Source organism: Sparus aurata, chromosome 5, assembly GCF_900880675.1.
Source record: "Sparus aurata chromosome 5, fSpaAur1.1, whole genome shotgun sequence".
Taxonomy (NCBI): Eukaryota; Metazoa; Chordata; class Actinopteri; order Spariformes; family Sparidae; genus Sparus; species Sparus aurata.
Window position 1 is genome coordinate 15,697,334 of NC_044191.1, and position 23,536 is coordinate 15,720,869.

The 23,536-nt window shown below is 40.4% G+C and overlaps 1 protein-coding gene across 12 annotated transcripts in view; it reads right to left on the minus strand.

Moving 5' to 3' along the window:
* The window catches only part of arvcfb (ARVCF delta catenin family member b), a 223,693-nt gene that overhangs the window by 47,487 nt on the left and 152,670 nt on the right, over nucleotides 1–23,536 (minus strand). For all 12 annotated transcript variants that reach the window (XM_030418249.1, XM_030418250.1, XM_030418243.1 and 9 more), the window contains 4 exons: nucleotides 22,822–23,327; nucleotides 9,803–9,986; nucleotides 2,268–2,385; nucleotides 1,944–2,115 (listed from right to left, as the gene is read on the minus strand). In XM_030418249.1, the coding sequence (XP_030274109.1) occupies nucleotides 1,944–2,115; nucleotides 2,268–2,385; nucleotides 9,803–9,986; nucleotides 22,822–23,327 (980 nt within the window). The remainder of the gene's footprint in view (nucleotides 1–1,943; nucleotides 2,116–2,267; nucleotides 2,386–9,802; nucleotides 9,987–22,821; nucleotides 23,328–23,536) is intronic.

The window sequence follows — 23,536 nt, forward strand, 5'->3', positions numbered from 1 at the left end:
AGTGCTTTTGAGATTTAAGCGAGGCTAGAAGGGAAGCCATTAGCAGTCCATAGGTGTTCTCTGAGAAGCACGTTCAAAGAGTTGGCAGCAGTGGGATAGCTTTTTAGAGAGAAAGCGAGAGGCAGAAAGAAACAGTCAAGTAGCCAGGAAAGTATGAAACTTGAGGGAAAATAGGAAAAGATGTGAAGATAATGCAGCATGTGAAATAGAAAGGACGAAAAAGAAGAAAAGAAATGACCAAGGAAGAAAAAAATCAGCTTCTACAGTTAGGCAGGAGGGTAGGATAGAGAGTCACAGTGAAACATTTAGATAAAAACAGCACAAACTGCCACCGTCTGTAAAAGTGCTTGATTAAAAAGGCCTGTCGGAAGAACGGAAATGCGCTCAAAGAGATGGAAATAACAGCAAGGAATCAGCCGGTTTATTAGCAAAAAAAAAAAAAAAAAGCTTGAGCTGCTGAATGCACATTCGTCATGACGGTATACTTCGTACTAAATGTGACATTAAACTGAAGAGGAAGCCAAACTTAGCCTACTTAAGGTAACAAATTACGGAGCATGTTGCCGCCAGTGTTACTTAACCACCCGCCTCCATGCTTCTTTATAGCTGCATTTAATGTTTCTGTACCTGAGCCTCAAAGAACACCTTCAGGGTCTGCAGCAGTTAAACACATCACATTATTCAGTGACTGAGAGTGTGTGTCTGTGTGTGCTGGAGTATCTATGTGGTTAATTGGTGGTGTCTTTATACGTCTGTGTACATGGAAGCTATCGTGTTGCGCTGACCCCTGAACTGAAAGGATTCTCCAATGCGTCGTTAGAAGTCAAGGGTCACTGGCTGGTGGTCACACCTCATTGGCTGACTGATTAATGGCAGCCGTTATTGTTGTACGGCGGGGAGATAACGGTGTTGTTTAGCTAACAGCCTGAGAGAATGCTGATTAAGACACGTGCGTACATGGCACATCTGTTAAGAAGAGTCAATAACAACGAACAGCTCCTGATGCAGCAGACGGTGCCATTGCGGGCGTCTATTGCTGAAAAGGTTGAACACAAGTGTCTCATCAGTCTTGTATTGATGACGGGAGTTGACTATGATAGCTGAATTGGAACAAATGGCACTGATTTGTTGTTTACCTGAGTTGGTTTCTGTCTCTTTCTATGTGATGTCTTTTCTCACTGTTTAATGCATTTCTGAGCATGTAAAATTCTCTATAAAAACCAAAAGCCACAAGGAAGATAGGGTTGAAACCAAGTTGTTAAATTAATTAATAATATTGACAAATTGAAGAGACTACACAAGGTTGAACATGGTATATATATACGTTTTCTGGCTCAATGACCAAATGAGGGAACAGTTTAAATAATTAAAAGTTAAACCTTATTTTCATGAGAATGCTGAGATCAGTATGGCATTTGAGACATGCAAAAAATATATAGTCTTTTTGCACATTAGATAACAGATTACTTAACATTTCACGCATGTCGCCATTGCCAAGAGGATTTGTATTAGCCCATTGCTCGCATAAAAGCAACAATGAACTGAAATACGACAAAGAAAAGAATGGTATCTCTGCAATCCAGCTGTCTGAATAACTGAGCTGCTCACTGTCAATTATTTTTACAGCCCACAGATTTCAGAAAAATAAATAAATGCAAGAAGGCAAAAGGTGAAAACAATAATTAAGACTGTGAAAACACTGCAGGCAGCTCCAACCGATCATTGAAGCAAAATGTTCCTCACTTACATTATGAATACGTCTTTTAATTAGTCCTAAGATGCCTGTTATGCAATACCAATCCTAATTAAGATATACATTTATTAAAGTTTTCTACTATTAATATATTTTCAGTAGTAGGTACAGAAGCAGACATCTCATTTATGAATTTATCAAATGTATGATTCTGATTCTGATCCATATTTCTATCTTTCTTCACCCTCACCTTTGGCTTTCTTGCCTCCAAAGCAGCCGGCATCATCCTTTTTCTTCCTCTGTGGTCCTGCTGAGCCAGGGGCCTGTAGCGCTGAGGGCTCCTGGAACTTTTCGGCCCCCGGCACCTCTCTGTGGACGTGGTAGGACAGGTTCCTCATAATACAAACACAGTTCTCCACAGACTAGAGGGAAAGAGAGGCAGAAAAGTTAGTATCCACTGTCTGGTCCTCAAATATGGTCTTTGTAACTACAAGACAAAAAAACTGAGGAAACAGTTGTATGGACCATTTGCATTAAATATGTTTTTTAGTGGATGAGTCAAAAGTTGTCCTACCTTGTTGTCCATGTCTTTCTTCCCTACAGCTGATTGGAGAGCGTGCAGCAGGGCGTCCACCAATCCCTCGCATTCCCTCAGTCTGCGCCGAGCCTCTGCCCCGTCTGAGCTCACGTTTCTTTACAAAAGAAAAGTCAGAAACACACACGCTGTCAGTAAACAGGACAAAGGCATGCGAGAGACCACCAACCAGGTGTAACTATACTGGACTGCACTATACCAGACAGGTCATACAGCTGCTCTGAACACTGCTCCTCTGCAGAAGCACATACGATTCATATTTTAGGAAGACTGTGAAGAGAGATTTGTATTATCTAAAAATTCTGACTTACTGTGAGTATTTACAGTGCAATATAAAAAGATTAATATTTCTAATTTGTTGTTGCCAAACATAATTATTTTAAGCCAGTGTTCATTATGTTCAATTAAAATTAGCTTTCATCAGATAAAAGCGCCACAATCTGACAAACTGTTGAAACAAGATGTTGCCACTGCCAGCAGTAAAGCTGTTACTACAGCTACTAGCACTAATATACATAGCTTAATCAAAGATTGGGAGTATGATTAACCAAACAAAGAAATCATTTTAAGTCCATCAAACAGCTGAGTTTCATGACATACGGGAGGGTTGCTATTTTGTTTGTTCTCTTGTTTGTGCTCTTTCTGACCAGTATGCAACATTACTGTCCTCACAGGTTTAATGATTCCACTAGCAACAAGTTTACAGACTGGATGACAGTATGACAGTCAATATCAGCAAACCAGTACCCCTCTAATCCAACCACGCTATCATTTGGGTTCACATGGTGCCCATCTGCCTCAAAAGAACAAAGTCATAAAGCCTGATTGCTTTAAGAATAATCTTAAGAAAATTTTTGCAACAAAGGCAAATGCCATCTCTGTTACGTGAGCTAGCGCCCTGAGCACAGCAATGCTAGTGCCGTCTTACTGCGGCTGTCTGACTGACTGTGAAAGGCAAGGCTTTAAAGAGGGTTAAGGGATAGCTGGGGCTCCCCGCTCCTCACCAGGAACTTCATTTATGAGGGCTTCCAACCCACATAATCCCATTAGCCGACCCCCAGTTAGTACTGTGGAAGAGTGGCAGCCGTGCGGAGGTAAGCAGAGCTGGAGCGCTGTATTGTGCAGTGTGGACTGAAACACATATCACATCCAGCGCGGCTTCACACGTGGATGCTTCGGTTCAACAAGAAAGGACATAAGTCATATTGTGCAGTATAACAATCAAATTAGAATAATCCCTCTGTACTCTGTTATTAATTTGCATGTCATAATGGATGTCCACTTCCACCTATTGACCTACACAATGAGTAGGAATCAATGCAGACACAATAACTACACCTGCGTGACACCTTCTGTTCTCCTTGGCCAGTCTACCAGTATTTCTGCCATTTGTCTATGGACGGGGGAGGAACAGACCCATCCCGCAGTTTGTGCTAATTAAAACTAGTTTTTGGTAGAGACCAGGCAGACATCACCGCTCATCTGGACCTGCTCATAAACCAAACCCATACGTCTTCAGCTGTCAGAAAACAGCCACCACCTCTCCTGTAAACAGAGCCAGAGGAGCACCCGCCTTGGATTTATTTGACAGGAGTGTGTCTCAGGGCAGACAGACTTTGGAGTTTTATTGTCAGCTGTTTCATTTCCAGGAGTCTTTCAGGGAGCAGTTGTCTTGGCAGAAGGTTTATGGACAGTGCATCTGTCAGTGGAGACAGTGCTGGAAGGTGCTGCTGTCACTGGACAGATTATCTGGTGGAGTAATATTTAGTGAGTGTCTAAAGGCTCTGGTGATTACTGATCTATCTGAAGGATTACCATCTGTTGTGGTGTTCCTCTCCATGTGAGAAACCTCAAATGCAATTAGACATCAGAAATCACTGTGACCTAATGATTAGTTGTGGGGACCAGAATGTTTGTTGTAAGAATCAGTCAACTTTGGATTTGTGAAACCTCATCCAATAAGCTAATAGAAAAACATCTTCACAGTGATTTATTTTGTCACTCTATTTTGATTCACAGATTAGCGAACAAAAAAAGGTCTGCTGATTAAATCTCTATTCTAGTGTTTTTAACAGTAAATTTAGCTTTCATTTTAGTGTTTCAAGGACAAAAAACAAACACACATCACATCATGCATTGATTCTGTTTTGCATCCATAACATTTCCCTTTTATATGAACATACACGTGTTGTATGTTGCATTGTCACTGTGTACATTTAACTTAAAGAACTGCTGTGTCTTAGTCTTGTTATTTGTACAGATGCAGTATTTCTGTGGATGGGTTTTGTCAGCACTAAATCTAGTAAATGACAAATTAACAGTAGTTTAGACTTTAACCAGGATGTATATAAAATATCTATGTGTTTATCAAAGCATTCAGGAGTAAATCTCAATTCAATGTCCCAAACATTTCTTGACGAAAGCCATTGTAGAAAAGCCTAGCTGAGGCAGAACGTTTTCTTTCCTCGTCTAACTGCAGATTAATTGTCTGCTCGAGATCGCTACCTACATTCTGTTTCCTCTCATCTTTTAAGGGTCAAAGAATACAATGACGAAATACTAAACTACAACGATACTGCAGTTTAAAAGTGAACAAGGACATTCCCTTTTCTGTGACAAACGTGCAGAAATTGAAGAAATTACATTTTTGAAAACACAAGGGCTTTTATTATTAACCCAGAAATAGTTATCTATATGACTTTGTTGGTTTTAAATGTTCTGTTCTCTCAAAGGCAAAAAGAATTAGAGACACCATAATAGTTCATTGCCAATTTAAGAAAAGGCTTTCATTTTCCAAGTATCCAGGCCATCTAGTTGTACATGTATATCATTTTTGTGGCATTTCACAAATCCGGATACATTTTTTTTGCTCTCATTATGTCTGGACCACTTTCAGCTGTGAGAAGTGTTTCATTATTAGAGGCTAAAAGAATAAGTTGGTATGCGCTCAGAGGACTCTGTGTCTGTACAGACACTGACAGTCTGTCACTGTGGTCTGGATGTGTCTTTAGCGTGTCGGCTTTATCCGATGAAGTGTGGGTGTGAAGGTCACTAAGAGTCATGTGGCCGTCAGAGGACAACAGAGCAGCTGGGATGAAAAGAATGGAGCACGACTGATAGAGATGGATGGAGATGGATGGATACATGGCTGACATCTGCCATCGTCTTGCAAGGTCAGTGGCAACGCAGCAGGACCATATGTGTAGCTTGGGGTTGGAGATCCTTTAGATTTTATCGATACAGAAAGGATTTCTGATTCAGTCAATAGATCCTGCCTTGTATTTGTAAATTCAAATTCTTCTTTTATTATCTGAGCAAGAAAATCAACTAAAATACGTTGTGAATATGATGGCAGAATTCCATTCAGCTGCTTCCATTTAAGGTTCAAATATTGTTAATGCTAGTTCACGGTCACAATGTCTCTCTGTCACATCTTTCTGGGACACTTGAATAGAACAGAGTCGTTGTAAATGTCAGCAACACCTGTAACTTTCCCTTTATGACATGTCAAAATGTCTGCGGTGAAAAATGCTTGTTAAATTCAGAAATTGGGACAGGTTGTCAAGTTGATCAAAGAAATATGTGCTATTCAACATTAGGCATGCTATACCTGCTGCTGACTTGTTTATACTTGGCACTATAGGTCACCCTACACATTATTGTTGTCCCACTTTAACATGCAGCAGGATATATTTTACAATATATGTAGCATGGGGTCCCTGCTCCGTCTCTGATGATTTTGCTGATTCTTGTACTGGGACCAGTTTTGATTCAGAGCCAGCTCTTGATACCTAACCATGGTCTACACCACCAAAGAAAACACATACATACACACACATTGTTCCCCCCTCACTTAGCCCACAATGTAAACACCGTAAATAAGCCGGCCCTATCGACAGATGAGGCCATTATAATAAAACTACCCTCAGCTTTATTGAGGTGTAAGCTGCCTCTCTGTTGGCGTGCGTAAACAGACTCTCCCTGGCATCAGCACTTCTCCCCTGCGCACAAAACCTGCGTCAAGGCAACCGTGGGTTTGGTCAAAGTTACCATGGAGACCCATTCTCATCAGCAGGGCCTGCATCAGGGGAGTGAGAGCGACAGGAAGATTTTGTTATCTGTGACGGCTGTGAGATACGTGGCGTCAGGGGTGATGAGCTTTGGGAAGAAGGTGAAAAACAAACAGTGTAAGAAGAAAGATGTGAGATAATAAAATAAATCATGACAAAGACAATGAGAAACAGTAAGAGGCAGTGAGCGCAAGGGTTCCCACTGTGGCCCTGATGTAAAATCCATGACTTCTCTATGACTTTTTTCTCAGTTATATGAGAGCCCTTTCATTTATTCCCTCTTGGTTTGTTAATGCTGCTCCTCAACTCAGCAGAAAATGTTTTAAACTACGAGCAACTTTCCACACTTTCTCCAAACTAGCTGGAAACCATCTAATGCAGAGCAATAATGTGTGAAATATATTCTGGTACTTTCTGTCTGAGCAGGATTTGGATGTTAGATTGTTCTGGATGTCAACCAGCACGCCGCGGTGTCTACTCCAGGAGACGCTCCGTCCAGCATTTACGGTCTAGACGGGCTTGGCCGGCCCTGGAGGAGACAGCACAGCCAGGCGTGAGGCGTGATAATCCACATACACACACTCTGTCAAAATTTACTACAGTCTGTCATTCTGAGTTGGAGCCATAATGACAGATTCAGCAGAGAAGGTAGAGGAGAGGAGATACTTGCGGAGGGAAAACTGCCTGGAAGTTAATAACAGGAATTCGTTGAACTCAAATTGTCATCCAGAGTTGACGGCGGCATTTAAAAGTGCAATGTGAATTGATGTTTGACTGAGATTTTGCAGCTTTTGAGGTGCACTTGATGTCTGTCAGACACTGAAATTGCTCTCAGGTTGAATATCAGGTATTCGGCTGATGCTCTTTTACACAAAATCTGCAGAGTGCATCAATTTGGAAACAGGGACGCTTTGAATAACTCTGATGTTAACTTGCAATTAATCATATTAAATACTGATTAATCTGCCAAATATTTTCTGGATTCATTGATTAATCGTTTGGTTGACTAACTGTCAGGAAACAAAAAGTGCCCCTACATTTCCTAAAACCCAAGTTTATGCCTTCAAAATCCTTGTTTTGTCCGACTGACTTAATCTCACTGATATTATCTACATTATACAATTCAGAAGCTGCACTCGGGAATTTTTGTTAATTTTGATTGAAATATTCTGAAAATAGTTACTGATTATTTTTCTGCCAGGATTCAAGATGAATTTACTCATCATTACACAATCAGCATTGTACGACAAAATGATAGTCTTTGTGCTTCTTATAAAAACTACATTAAGTAAGTGGAGGATTAAATAATCAAGCATATACACATTTTTCAGGCGGGATGCAGAGGGTGAATTCAGAAAGTCTCACACCTCAAGTCTGATCAATCACCCGATTGATTTATTGACTGATGTACTGATTACAAACAAAACCAAGATTTTGACAGAGCAGCAACTTAAAGAGGCAATGATTCTTTCTGCTTTGACCACTTTTTGCTATGTTCACTAGGCCAATTAGACAAAACTATGAACTAATACTCTCAGACAACCACAGAAGTAAAAAAGAAATCCAGTTTGACAGTATTGTTAACCAACAGGTTGGTCACATATCGTGAGCACAATAATTACCCACTGAAGGTCGTTCCAAGGTGACTTACTGACCAACACATTACATTGGTATGTTTTACATTTGACGGGTTCAAGCCAAAGAACCATCCTCTAGCACCGTCCTATTTGCTGAGAGAAATGTGCCTGGACCTACAAGACCTTGACAATTGCTGTGTCTTCTTTCACAGTATTTGTTGGTAAGGAGTTTAGGTAAAGGGCACATTCAAGGTATTATTTCAGACTGGAGCTAGCTGGGACTTAAGAAGACCTTCAGTTCCTAAAAACAGGTGGACCAGAAAGGGTCAGCAGCTGTGTGAGTCACACCACTTCGGCAGTAAGGGATATCAATGTGGAAATGGAGAAGTTAACACTACTTTTGATGACTGACCTCAGAACAGCTCGAGGTTTCAGCTGCAGTGACTGAAAACAGTCCAAGCAGAGCAGAGCAGTGTGCCTGAGTCATTCCTGGGTCAGTGATGGGAGTGAAGTTAATGTTGTTCATCCCAAGTAATACTAATATTTGCATGTTGTTTTTCTCACCAACGTTATTGAAAAGATAACGAGATTAAGATTGTTTTAAAAAACCCATTGACTTGCTGTCACGTGGCAACAATTTGCACTGTGGGCTCCGTTTATCTTCTCTAAGCCTTAACAAGCTTGAGACAAATTCTATTTGTGTGATTAATCTAATTGTAACTTGTTTGGCCCCAGGGTGGAGTGGTAATAAAGTAGCGAAGGCCATGTTAGAACAAGAGACGAAAAGAGAAACATTTAAAAACCATTTACAAAAAAAAGCAGTACTGCAGACATTTAGGCTGGTGTAGAAGTTTGGGGTGTCACTTAAATAGTTTTCCTAAAGCGAAAGACCAGTCACCCAACAATCCTTCCACAGACACACTTCCAACATACTTCACATACGATACGGGCCAGGAAGGAAGAACACAGCATCTGCCATATCATAAATTCTCTAAGTACCCAAATAAGTTCAATCTGACCCTGGGTCAACAAAGTGGAGTTTCACATGTCACACCTGTCCCTGGCTACAACTGGGATCTTAATAAAAACAAACTTTCAAGGCCCTGGGCATGTTAGGGATCCCCACTACAATAACAGGATGATGTCTAAAATGTGTCCTCTGAACTAACTCAAACATGAACAGATCTGCCATCTGTCTCCACAAGTCTGTCTGTGTTCTTCCTCATTTCTTCCAGGACTTTATTCATTTAATAAAAGTAAACCATTTTCTAGCTTGTCCTTTGTGCATTTAACTATTCAGACTTTGATTATCAGGGGGCATCAATCAATTACACTGTAAAATGTCAGATAGCAGAGAAAAAATGCTACTTTTGTTTCTAATTGAAACAATGTGGAGAAGTCACTAAAACTGTCATTTAGTTCATGGGACACTTGAGACTCTAAAATGAAGTATTTGTAAAGTCTTCTCATATTTCTCGATAGAATCCATCTGATTCTTTAACTTTCCCAACATTAAAATAAAAATCATTTCACTGTACATGTAACCTTCTTCTTATTGCTTGTATAAGCTTTTATCATGTATTCTTTGTTATTTTAACCGCCCATCTTTGTTTTCCTAACATCCTATACAGTGCTTGTAAAGCACTTTATATTGGATTATTTGCTTAAAATGTGCTATACAAATAAAGTTTGATTGATTGATTAATTGTTTGATTGATTGATTGATTGATTGATTGATTGAGTGATTGAGTGATTAATTGATTAATTGATTTAACTATCATCCATCTCTAAATAAATCCATGACTACATACAGAAACTTTGTTGAATTAATGGACATCGGCTTGATTCAATTTTTGGCTGGCCCTACCTGAGGCAGCCGGAGGTGTTCTTGAAGACGGTGGTCCATTCGGCGTCACGAGGCTTTGAGTCCTCATTTGGCTCGTGCTCCCACCCTGAGTGGGGGATGATGACCTCGTTGGTCAAGGTCTGCAGGCCATGGTTGATGATCACCATCTTCAGCGGTTCATAGGACGACAGATTCCAGAGGGTTCCTGTAGATAATTAAAAGATAGAGAAATTAAAAGACATATTAAGATGGTAGTGTTATGGTGTAGGAAAGGGTGATTTAGAAAGGGAGGGGAAAAGAAAAAGGGAAGAAAGAAAAAAGGAATGAAGAAAAAAGGGTCGGCAGAAAGTGAAGGTGATGCACGATGATGACAGATGTACAGCAGCCAAACAGATTGCAGTCTAAATTTTAATACCACAATCAAAACCACATTTAGATTGGCAGTAAACTACATCTGAAACCAAACTGATACAACTGAATTGGTTGTTTATTAGCCACCTTGTCATATTGCTCTGTATAGAACAGTGACTGATAGTTTCATTATTCTCCCTTGAGGACTTTAGCTGACTACCACTATGATATGATCAATAGAGAAGACATGCCACTGTAATATTTCTATAACATTCTACAGCAATAATGAGGTTACAGCAACCTTATGATGTGTCATTTCTCAACCAGTTCCGTATCATTAATGGCATAATGTAACACTGAATCTTAATGCATACATATTCTGCAGACACTGTGAGCATCTAGGATAAACATGCATTAACTGCTAACAGCACATAGAGCCATCATCTCTTCTTTCTCATCCAAACAATCCCAGCAGGAGAAAAAGCATTTTCTATTTACCTGCACATCTCTGTGTAACAGGCAGCCTATTTTACACTTCTGCAAAAAGAGGTAAACTGAATTGAGCTGGGTATGTGCATTCTGAGGGTTCACAAAAGAGGGGCAGGCAGACGGGCAGACAAAGCAGAGAGGAGCACATTTTTGGCAGCGTAGCCAGGTAGCCAATCCCACTGAAAAATTGTGTTGAAGCATCAGCTTCAGATATATATTTTTTTTTACTCAGACACATGGCAGACTCTTGTTTGTGGGGAACGAAAATGTTACACCACAAAGAAAAACTGCTCAAGTCCATGTTTGACAGGACGTGAATTTCTATTCATAACCTCTCCCCGAAGTCTCTTATTACTTATCACCACCTTTCTTGTTTACCTTTTGTAAATTCAGGCATTTAGCTGACATTTTTATCTGGGGAAACAAAGTGATTTGTTAGTCCAAAGCCAAATACTACACTACTGGCACCGTTGAAACAATGCCAAATGAGCTATTAGCAGCTCCCCAGTGCAGTGTACCCATGGATGTACAAAATAACTATCACTCGATTACTCTGAAGCAATATTTTACTGAATAATAGTTCTGGAGTTAAAAGGAGCATCTGTTCTTCTATGATTCCTATTGTAGAGTAAATCCTACTGAATGTAAAAATCCAAAATACGTGCAGTGGATTGTATATGTGATTCCCCCCATGCTCAACAATAACAGACCATTAGTTGAGTAGTGAAACTGTCACACTTCCTCAGTCTGTTCTTTAAAACGATTTCTGTACATTTTCCAGATGGTCAATATTTCCTCTGTTTTAACCAGTAGCACTTAATTGGACAAAGAGTGAAGGCAGGAACACTTACACAAAGAAAGAGACACCCTTGTTGAACCATAATGCTAAACCAGATCTGGGTGGATAACAATGTGCAATTAAGGCAGAAAACAAGCATGTGACATATACCAATGTAATTTACTTCATTTTCGTTTCAATCGAGCCGATGGAAGAACATCCATATGTTTATATAACATCTGGTTTTGTTTTCGTACAAGTGTAACGAACCATGAAAGGGCTTGGATGAACAAAAATAAAATCTATTTTTAATTTGTAGAGGTATGAAACCTATAGTTAACACACAAAGCACACAATTAAACCAGTCAGCACTGGTTCCTTAGTTTATGGGACCATTTTGCCCTGAAATTATTCTGCCAGGCAGTGCTTCAATGTTTGAGGTAGGGTGTGACAAGACTTTTGGTCATACAGGACCTGGGTCTATAGGGATCCTAAAGGATAACTGAATTTAGAAAATTACAGCAGATAATCCACATCCTGTCCAAAATGTCAAATCTGACGTCTGCACTTAACACTTTATAATAACACAATCTGTTAAGAACACTAGATTACATAAAGTTGTCTGGAGGCTTTAGTGTGTGTTCATATCCTCCATCACACATCAGATTTGTGTGTGAAAGTGGTCCAGAGTGAGGCCACACCTAAGCTTACATGTCTAATAGCTTCCCAGTGAGATACTGGTAGCCTGGTAGTCTCTGACGCACAGGAAACCAGTCACTAAGTGTAACAACAGAATGAATGGCAGTAGAGTGTTTCTGCCTGGTTAGATAATACGGTTACTATAGAGATGTGACGTAGAGGGGCTAATGTGACGAGGGTCATGACACACATTCAAACTTAAAATATCACAAGAACACAGTTTGTGGATTAGTCTGATGAGTTTTCTTTTTTTCAGTGTCTTGGTGTAGGAAACCAGTTTTCTCCAAGCGAAACCACACCAGAAGGACTGGATTTATTTTTAGCCCAGGCCTGTCTGCCGAGACTTACTTTTTTTCCTGTGTGCGGAGAGCATGATTTAACAGAGGAAATATTGACCATCTGGAAAATGTACAGAAATCATTTTAAAGAACAGACTGAGGAAGTGTGACAGTTTCACTACTCAACTAATGGTCTGTTATTGTTGAGCATGGGGGGAATCACATATACAATCCACTGCACGTATTTTGGATTTTTACATTCAGTAGGATTTACTCTACAATAGAAATCATAGAAGAACAGATGCTCATTTAACTCCGGATCCATAATGCTAAACCAGATCTGGTTTAGCATTATGGTTCAACAAGGGTGTCTCTTTCTTTGTGTTCCTGCCTTCACTCTTTGTCCAATTAAGTGCTACTGGTTAAAACATAATAAAACTCAACCTGTTATTCTCACTCGAGAGCTCAAAAAGTGCAAGGAAGCCATATCAATAACTGTATTTTTGCCATTTCATTCTGTTGTTTGGTCTTTTATAACTATATCATTTGCATTGTTGTGATAGCTTTTTAAAATTTGACTTTTACCACTCACAAAGTATTGTTTTACTAAAACACCTGCTCCATCCCTGGTGCAGAATTTAACCACTCTCTCTTAAACAGGGTCAATTTTGTCCTTTATTTCAGCCACATGCATGAGAGGATGAGAGGAAGTATCAGCATCCAGGCATGACAACAATTGTGCTGCGGTGTGTGTACTCTGGTATGGTGACAGCCAGCTAACATCCACGCCTGCCTGCCAGGCTGACAGCTTGATCACCACCACTGTTGTGTCATTAGCATCAGTTTTACTTGTGACAAGGCACATTCAACATGAAGTTGACAACTCAAGAGCAGTGCGATCTCAAAGAAAGACCAGCACTGAATAAAGGAAACTGCTGTCTGAAGTGTACGGGAAATATTTAGGACTTAGGAAATAATGTATATGCTCTGCAATGTGCCAGCAATAGTCCACAAAATAAATCCTTGTCATTCATTGGTATGAAAGACGTTTGTTAACACCCTGCTATGAGATTAATGGTGCGTGATGCCTCTAATTTACACAGTGCACAATGAGTGTTATTGTTCCCACATCATCATAAAACAGGTTCAACAGCTCGTGTCCAACATGGTGGGAAATGTATTTCTGTGCATAAAATGTAAAATACACCAGCATCTATCCTTGACTGTGAAATTGAAGTACAGCAAGGTACCTGTACCACAATGCAAAGTTTCGCCCAACCATGCAAACTTTCTCACCCACCACCCACTCCAGATGTCCACCATCACTCCACTGCTCAGGCCCTTGGAAACAGTTAGCTCTACACCAGTCACATATGCCAGAGAGGAGGGAAAGGCATGTCTTTGCCTATGCTGTGATCCATCAAGTAAGACAGGCATACAGCTCACAGACACAGTGTTATTTAAGATGACAGAGTGCCGTGGAAGTGACCATCTCCATTCCATGTCCTGCCACTGTTTCAGGCCAGTGACTCTAGATCAGGTTTAGTCCATTTGCTGTCTCCTGTCAGATGTCAGAGGTGGGTGTGATGAGGATGTCCTTCTGTCCAGACACCATGCAATAGCAATGTCAATGCTCATTTTACACCTGGGGTATACATTGTACTATCTAGACTGTTCTCTGATCGTTTAGATTATACCACAGATCATCAATACATACACACTTTAACCAAACTGATGTTTTAGTCATTAAATGGAGACTATAATCCTTACAGATAAGGATGCCAGCAGTCAGAAATAGAGGTGGGAAAATATATTGATACGTCAATGTATTGTCTTCCTTTGCGATATGAGTATCGATACACTGGTGCCAAATATTGAAATTTTTATTTAAAAACTAAACAGATTGTCCTGCCAATTTGACTCCCCAGCCAAGACGCCCCAGCCAAGTTTAATAGGACAAACAAAATTGATAAAGATTACACGATATGTAAGTACTGTCTTGTAAAAGTAAAGTACACAGGCAACACCATGAACATGCAAAGCCACTTGCAACACCACCACCTTGATCTCCATGTTGACCAAGTGGCTACTGTAATGCTCACGTTGTAAGTCAACCTGCAGCAGTGAATGAAATGTTTAAAGCAAAGCTTCTTTTCTCACCCCTAGGGCTGCCAGTACTGCCAAGTCCATTGCTGGGTTTATTTGGAAGGATCTCCATCCGTACAGCATGGCCAAAATAAAGGTTTTTGCTGAATGCTACAAGCACTGGAACCATGGTATGAAATACTGAGCAGAAAACATTTCAACTATTCCAGCTCTTTTTGATAAGACGAGAGGGACGGTGGAGGATGCACTCTAGTCTGCAGAGAGAATTGTGCTCACCTACGATGGATGGACTTCAAGGGCCACAGAGCCTGTGACAATCACTGCCAATTTAATGATAATGAGTGGGAAATGCACTCCTACGAGCTGCAAACAAGGGGAATACACGAGAGTTATAACGGTGCTAATCACCACTCAGAGAAGTGGGCTCACCTCAAAGCATGCTGATCAGTTGCTGCTCCTGAAGATGAACATGCAAAGCACAACAATTTTTATTTTTTATGTGCCTTTTATGGAGAACTTTTCTTTACACTAATTTGTTGTCATAGTTGTATACTAAATGTAATATACTGACTGAAAAACTTGTTCTGCGGCAGAACTGTGCTGTTCGGACTTTTGGCAGTTTATGAAATGTGGACAATGTCAAGTTACAGTCTGTGTGTTTGTAAAAGAGGCACTATGCAAAGCACAAACTTTTTGTTTAGTGTTTCATCCCAGTTTGTGTCAAATTCTGTTAAACTGACACCAAATTGCAGAGAATAAATAGACCTCTTTTAAGGGCATTGTGACAATTGTCATATGAATGTCAATATATCGATTATCACAGAATTGCTATATCATGATATTATCGATATAGTTAGGCAAACTGGGATTCCCAGTCCTAGTCAGCAGTGGCAGGAATGCAGAGCAGTGAAGAAAATAATTTTGCAGGTAAATCACATCTCTAAATTGTAGATGCAGCTGTTCAAGATAGGATTAAAAGAGGACATCTGGATCCTGTCAAAACCTTTCAGACACAACAGAAGTACCATAACCCAACTCTGTCTATGGATAATTAACAAAATTCCAGAACTGAAAAAAACTGCCTCGGATGTGAAAGAGAAGGATCACAAATCTGGATAGTATTAGAATTAAGTATAAAGGCAACTGAATAACCAGGTCGTCGTGTGTTCCATGTAATCATATCTTGAATATGATATCAATCCATATAACCAGTGTTGGTCAGGAGTAGATAACTTAGTAACATGATACTGAAAAAAGAAACAAGTAGGGTAAGAGATTCAAATCAATGGCAATACAGTTAATTATCCAGGTGACGCCTCATGACATAGCATTTTTTGGGGTCTACAGGTTTGCTCTGTTCCCGAGAGCAGTATGGAAGGTTGATATCAGTGTCAGAGGACAGACTGCTGAAGGATACAAGCTTAGAGCAAGTGCTTAAGATGATTCTACTCTTCTGTTAGGGGCAGGTAACCTCTAACAAAAGCCCTGTCCTAATCCTCAAGCGACAGACCTCACAGACCTCAAACTCTGAACAAAACCAGCTGACTACTGTGCACTGCAATGCTAATAAAGGTACAGTATGTAGGATGCAATCACAACTAGCAGCGAATTTGTGGATTACAACCAACAAAATACCCTTTGCCTTGCCCTACCCTACAATGGCCCCTAAATAGAGCTCTCTCTAGAGCAAGTGATTGTCCATTCTGAGATAGTATAGAAACATGGCACTGCAACATGGTGGGCTCATTCTAAGGTAACAAAAACACAACAATATTCAGTTTCAGGTGATTATACACTTTTAAAAACAGGATTGCATGTATTGTATGTCATAGTCCATTTCTGCCCCCTAAATCCCACACACTGGACCTTTAAGTCATTAAGCATAGTGCCATGTACTAACCATCCCTTGTGATTCATATTAATTTACAGCTTCAATATACTCCCCATTAAAAGCTACTTGTCTGTGAATCTTCCTGCTTGCTCCAACACCAAAAATCGTTCCATTGGTTTTGTAATGGTCTGGCCTGACACCAACCAACAAACTCATCAACCCAAACAAACACACCTGTTCTTCACATAATATTGCTGTCCAGACTGGCTGCCATTTATCAAAATGTGTGCTTTCTGGCAAGATTAAACAAAAAAATGTGCTCAAAATTCTTTCATTGTTGTATGTCCATACTGATGGTAGCCTTTGTCATCAGATCTTTGCACAGTTTAATTCTAGAGGTTGATGTCCCATAGAAAACAAAGGAGTCAACAGGTTTAAATACTGAATTATGATCTTGGATATACTTTTACAAGTTTGTTGTCTAATAAAAGTCAGGATTCCCAGCAGAGCCATAATATAAAATTCCGAGACTTTACCATGACCTTCTATAACTAAGTCAAACTGCTTTCAAGATCTGAAAGTGTTATTCCTTTCTGGTTTATTAATGTTGTTTATCTGCTGAGAAAAAATCTAAAGGGTGTAAACAGTCTGGTTGGGTTGCTCGGGAAGGAAATCATCTAAAACGCAGCATGTAATGAAATTTATGCAGAGAACGAGTAAAATATATTGTGATATACTCCTGTAAACAGAACTAGTTCTGCAAATATATATCCAAGAAGTATGGATCCATGCGCTGTGCTTCAGTTTCCTCAAGAAAATGCATAGAAAAGACTGTGATCTGTTATATATGTAGCAACACTCTCTACTATGCTGTTGTGTCTTTCCCACAAGCCTGCAATATTCCTTTGTTTCCTTTGTCTTCAAACCAATCCAGCCGCGAGGCAACTAGAACATGTACATTATTACCTGCCTCTTCAATCATTTCTTTGCCACAAACAGACAGCTTGGATTTGTCTGATTGTTGGCTTGATATAAGCCAACAATGATCAAAAAAGTGTTTGTGTATTTGTAAATGACAAGAGGGGAAGCAAAGGAGCAAGTTGTTAGCTTTGTAATGACCAACTGTTACCTCATGTTTATCTATTTACTCCTTGTCCTTTCCTTTACACACTTCTCTCTGATACCTGCATGTGAGGACTGGAGGGACTGGGACCAGCACTGGTAATGGCACTGGAGCTGAGGCTAAGGATAATTAAATTTTCCAGGGACCACTGGCAGGCATGTTGCTCCTCTAGCAGGGCTATTAACTTAGTTATGCCCATTACCGTTCTCCTCCTCCCCCCTCCTGTCTTTCTCCTCCTCACCCCTTACGCCATCCATCACACTCTCAGTGGTAACGAAGGAGGGAGACACAGTTTAGAAAAAAAGGTAGAGGGCACGCGGGAGATATGAAAGCGGGCCTCAGTAAGTGGACTCACTCTGTTGTCTGCTACATCGAGCGTCCACTAAAGAGACATGTAAGATTGATGAATGTGTGTCTGCGTTTGTGTTTGTGTCTCAATCCCTAGAATGAAGAAAATGAAATGAGCAAGGTAGGGCAACGCAAAATGGGTTATATGCACACACACACACACACACACACACACACACACACACACACACACATACACACACACACACACACACACACACACACACACACACACACACACACACACTCTTACACTGTATGCCAATGATGATCTCAGCAGGTTGTCTTGTAAATCGTGGTGGGGGACCTCCTAAATGACGCACCTCTTAGTAAGACTTCACTACATTCTACATCATGCACATCATTAGTCTGAGTTACACATCACTGTATGTGTATGGGCTCTGATATAGGACACATGTTTGTTCTATATACCAGCACATGGAGGAACACGCTGCATATATATGTTGAAACTGTACTGAGATCAGTGTGGATAGACGATGGATGCCATACAGTTTGTTTGATCAAATGCAGCCCAGCATGCATATGTCAGATTAAGTGACAGTAATGAGAATATAATAGAGGTAGGACTCTTATTTCTATTTGATTCATATATCTTCCAGATTAGACTCTCCCAATTAGATTCAAATACAGTACAGAGCAGTAATCACTGTCCTTCAGTGTCCTTCACTCTCCAACAGCTGACAGATATTTCAAAAAGCGGATGCTTGTCTGCTGCACCTGTTTTGGTTTTTGTTCTGGTTCAAATGAAAAATATGACCATCTGTGAGGTTTTCACTGGGTTCATTCCCATCGAGTTTGGATTTAAATGTAAAAAGAATTTTTTACTTCTGCCTTGCTGATTATTCTTCATCACATCCGATGTTTTTACTTGTGATAGCAGGAAAAGCACAGGTGTAATTAATAACATTACGGATGTTCAAGTCACATCAAGTGTCTCAGTGAGCCATTCAAGTGAGCCTGTATGCAAAATATATAATGTTGTTAACTACACCTGTGTGTTTTCCTTCTATGATGTGCCAAAATGAATGTTGTGAAAGATCTTTCTTCTGTTACTACCGAGGTGATATAATGGGCTTGATAAATGGGACATTAGACATCCTTATTAAAGCTGCATTAAGTATTATGTTTATATGGTTACTCAGTGCAACTGGGAGCACCTCGCCGGTCTCCCAGGAGCTTTTTAAGCACACTCTCTCTTAATCTCTCTGGCACTATGGCTTTGTTCAGTTGGCCTCAGCCTGGTTTTTAGTTTATATTTATATAAATATATATATATATATATATATATATATATACACATATATATATATATATATATATATATATATATATATATATATATATATATATATATATATACACACACTAATGAACTTGTACAACTTTCCGTTTTGAACTGAGTATCTCCGTTTTTTTGTCATGGCTCATGAACCAGGTCAGATGTTTCAGACCAGACCATCCAATAAATTGTGTGTAACAGAGTGTATATATTATGATAAACTTGGAGCCTTGGTTAAGATATACACATGTGTCTAGACATAATCTCTCTTCTAGCTTCAAGGCCTGCCAGCCTTGCCCTATTTGCATTTCTCTATCCAAAATGGCAAAGGCACCTGCTTGAGTGTCAGTCCTCAAAACTCTCAGCTTCTCCTGCAGGATAAACAGGAAACAAATCCACTTAATAATCGACGTTTCCAGGGTGGGAATTGCTGGAGGGCACAAACAGCCCGGAGCCTACCAGGAGGGAAAATGGAATTACTCTGAACGGTACAAAGCTCTAAAAATACGAACGACTGGTCCGTCTGTCTTGTGTGTTGGAAAAAATAAAAACCACTAGGTTCCTTCCACGTCACCCGTCTCCCCCAGCAGAAAACAGAGCTCTCTGTGGTTTTACAGGGACACAACAAACTCCAACAGCAAACTCTTAAAACACATGGACTAAGAAAAGGGGCCTGTATTTAAAACCCATATTTAATTGTAGAAAAACACGGCCGATTTTAGCCACATGGGCCGAGGCTGTAAGCTGAGTTTGCATTGTGAGTGGCCTGTTTCTACTGGGGCCAGATTTAGGAAACCTAAAGCTGGAGACAGACAGAGACACACAGAGAGAGAGAGAGAGAGAGAGAGAGAGAGACAGAGACACAGAGAGAGAAGATAGGGAGAAACACAGTGAGAGTGTAGATAATGAATGAAGGAGGGCAAAAAATTAGATTGAGAGAGGGAGGGTGGATAATAAGGGAGAGAGGGAAAGAAGAAAAAAAAATAGAAAAGCCTCCCTCCATTCTGTCCTCCTTGTCTTGCGGTGCAGGGTTATTTTTAGCTACGATGGGGAGCAACACGCTGCTGTAAAGGCAATCATTTCTGCTGCGGCACAGTCATCGCTCACCGTGACATCTCTGTCACAGCAAAGGAAAAGACACACACACACACACACACACACTTAAGCATGCATGCACCCCATGGTTCAACAAGAATGACTTTTAAAGGATCAATATAATTCTAAGTACCTCTGGATTAAAACCGTCAATAGTCAGTATCTCGTACTGATATTCACTCCAGCCTCAGAGATCGCCAAAACGTAAAATGCAGCTAGAAACTATTGACAGCTGCAAAATGCAGCTTCAACAATTTTTCTTCCCTCAACTGTAAAATTACCCAAAAAGTAACTCCCTCTGCGTCTCGAGGTTACTTTACAAAGGTCAAGCATCTCACTTTAAAGCAGTTCTCGTTTTCCAAGCGTGTGTACTGAAAACAACAGCCCCTTCTCAGATGGCAAAGCGTGCATACCAGCCAAAGTGTGTGAGGTCAAACCAATCGTGTTAGGGATTAGTTGTGCGCACACATACACATGCACACACACACACAAACCACTGTATTCCCAAGTCGACATATACCAGGTCAAGGGGAAGAAATTTGAATCAATAGCTCCTCTTAAAGGAATTAAAACATATTTCATTACACAATGCAGCTAATAGCTTTTTCTTCCAAAAATCAATGTTTATATGCCATCTGCTTTTTGACGGAGAATCATTCCACTCTCAATCTGTCTCTTTGTGCTCACAGTACAGTGTAATGTGGCTAAAGTAATCAACTATAACAGTGTTTGATTAAAACTCTTTTTTTTTAGCCATTGTCCTTCTGACCAGTCATTGACAGAAACAGTCTCAGCTCATTAACATCTATTTCTCTTGCACCAAGTGCTAAGAAGGGAAATCTACATGACAATTTACACAAAATGTGTCTTCACTAGAAATCAAAGAATGACTAATCACAGCTTTGAATAAAATGAATACAACTCCCCATGGTATATGAATTAAACAATTCAATGCTAATCCTGCAAGTACTGTATCTTTCCATATGGAATGCCTGGGGCACTAACTTATTAGATAATGCAAGGGGTCTAAGATGTGAGAAGAGCACGCTGTGAATACTGCTGCAAAAACACACTGATGTGTGAAAAAACACCAAAAAACACTGCTTCTTTATGTAGTATGACTCAGACCTGCTTTACTATGCAGCGTATGCGGTTATAACAGCCAACTCTGTATATGCCTGGATGGAATATATAAGTGATGGGAAGTATGCAGCCAGTGATTGGAAAGGACTGGCATACTAAGGTACTATCATATCAGCTTAAAAGGCTTCAAAGGAGCACTTTCATACTTACTGTACGTGCAAAAGAGTTGAGACTAATTAGGCAGACAGAGAGAGGAATATTACAGCCAACAGGCTTGGCTGCAACAGTGATATGCAGGTGGCTTTTGCATAATATAAGACTCCTTTATCTATGGCAGGAAAATGGTAAATGATTTCTTACTTACGGAATGCAATCAGACATATCCATAGCAATTATTTCAAATAATCTCACCCACATGACAGATCTTTTCGAAGTAGTTTTAAGGGAATGCGAATGTGAGACTTCATAAAACAGTCTGATTGAAAGCTTTGCATTTAAAACACATAATAGGCAAATATTCTTCTGAAATGTATAGATTATGATATAGACATGAAATGAGCTGTCATATGTGTAAAACAAGAATATATGATCATTTCATGATGACACATTTCTTGTGCTTGGTGGTATGTCAAGCTTTTAAGGTATATCAATATATTTTCAAAAGAGATAGACGATGAGATGACTTTTCACATCAATATAGTTTAATGTTGGGTGACATAACCCGTTTCTTCCGTACAACCATGCCAGTGTGCATCTCTCGTCTCTTACAGTTTTTGCTCACAAGTTATCTTGGAGCACTGAGGGAGACACAGCACCGATACTCAATCAGTCTGTTAATCAGTCTATTCTGGGCTGTACGTTGCCACACAGTAAGTGCTACGCCGAAATCTGGCTGAGCAATGAATTCAATTACATTTCATACACAAGACATATGCAGAGAAGGTCGCTGCCTTTCCACCCCTCTCTCTTTCTCCATGCATCCATGCCAGGATATTTAAAACGATCTCTGCATATGTTATGTACTATACTCAGGTCAAAGGTCATGGAAAATGATTTACTAACTCCTCCAACACCACAGGATTTGAATAGTCCCTGACTACAATAGATTTACTTCATATGTTTACACTGATTCTACAGTCTACAGTGCAACAGAACCTTTAACCTCTGTAGCACCTGTGCTATGAGCAAAAACATTTTAACGTATAGCCATACTATTAGATTTATTACATTTTTGAACTGCTATTGTATAGCTACTTAAGAAAAAGTTTTCACAGAAGGAAATGTATAATGCTTGAGTCACAACAGCTGCCTCTGTTGTTTTAATTCTGCCCATTCTGCATCTCTGTCCCTTTCCTCAGCCACATTCACATATACCACCGTGTAAGTAACAGCAACACGCCATTGCATTGCATTTATTTTGATCACAGTTTTAATGCAAGTGTTTGTGACAGCTCACATGAGGCTTCGAGTTTGAGTTATTGAGCCCACTTAAACTTGCTTATACATTATCATAAGTGTCTATTGTTTTTGTGTTTAATATAGAAATGTTTTGTTCTTACCGGTGATGAGCTCTCGAACCTCCATGTCATTGGTCTTTCTTAGCAGACGGACGAGGGCCGGGATGCCGTCACAGTTCTTGATGGCCACCTTGTTGTCATTGTCCTTGCCGTAGGAGATGTTGCGCAGGGCACCGCAAGCCTTGCGGTGGACTTCAGATTTGGGGTGGTCCAAAAGCCCCACCAGAACAGGAATCCCCTTCAGCTGACGCACATCCTTCTTAATCTTGTCATTTTCGTAGCACAGGTGTTGCAGGTAAGCAGCAGCGTTGGACTTGACCGGGTCAATGGGGTGGCCCAGCATGGCGATGACCTCAGGGAGGTCTGGGTCACGCCAGCGTGGGTCCTTGCGGATGCTGTCGATGGAAGGTGAACGCCGGCCGCCCATGCGGTCAAGACTGGCCATGCTCCCCCTCTCTGGCTGGGCCAGCGGTGCTGAATACATGCCATGGATATAAGGGTGGCGCTCATCGATCAGCTCTGCCTCAATGGGGTCGTCCGGGTACCCTCTGGAAGTCGAAAGAAAAGAGGACAGTGAGGACGAGGGAGATGGAGGAGGTAAATGGAGGGTGACTCAGACAGATTTGTCTGAGAGAAGAATTAGGCAGCCGGGGGAAATACTTTGCGAGAAGCCAACTGAGGTGAGAGCCACTGACTAATGAGGGGAAGAGAGAAAGCATAGGACAGAGTGAGTGAGAGGAGAAAGGATGTAAGCAAT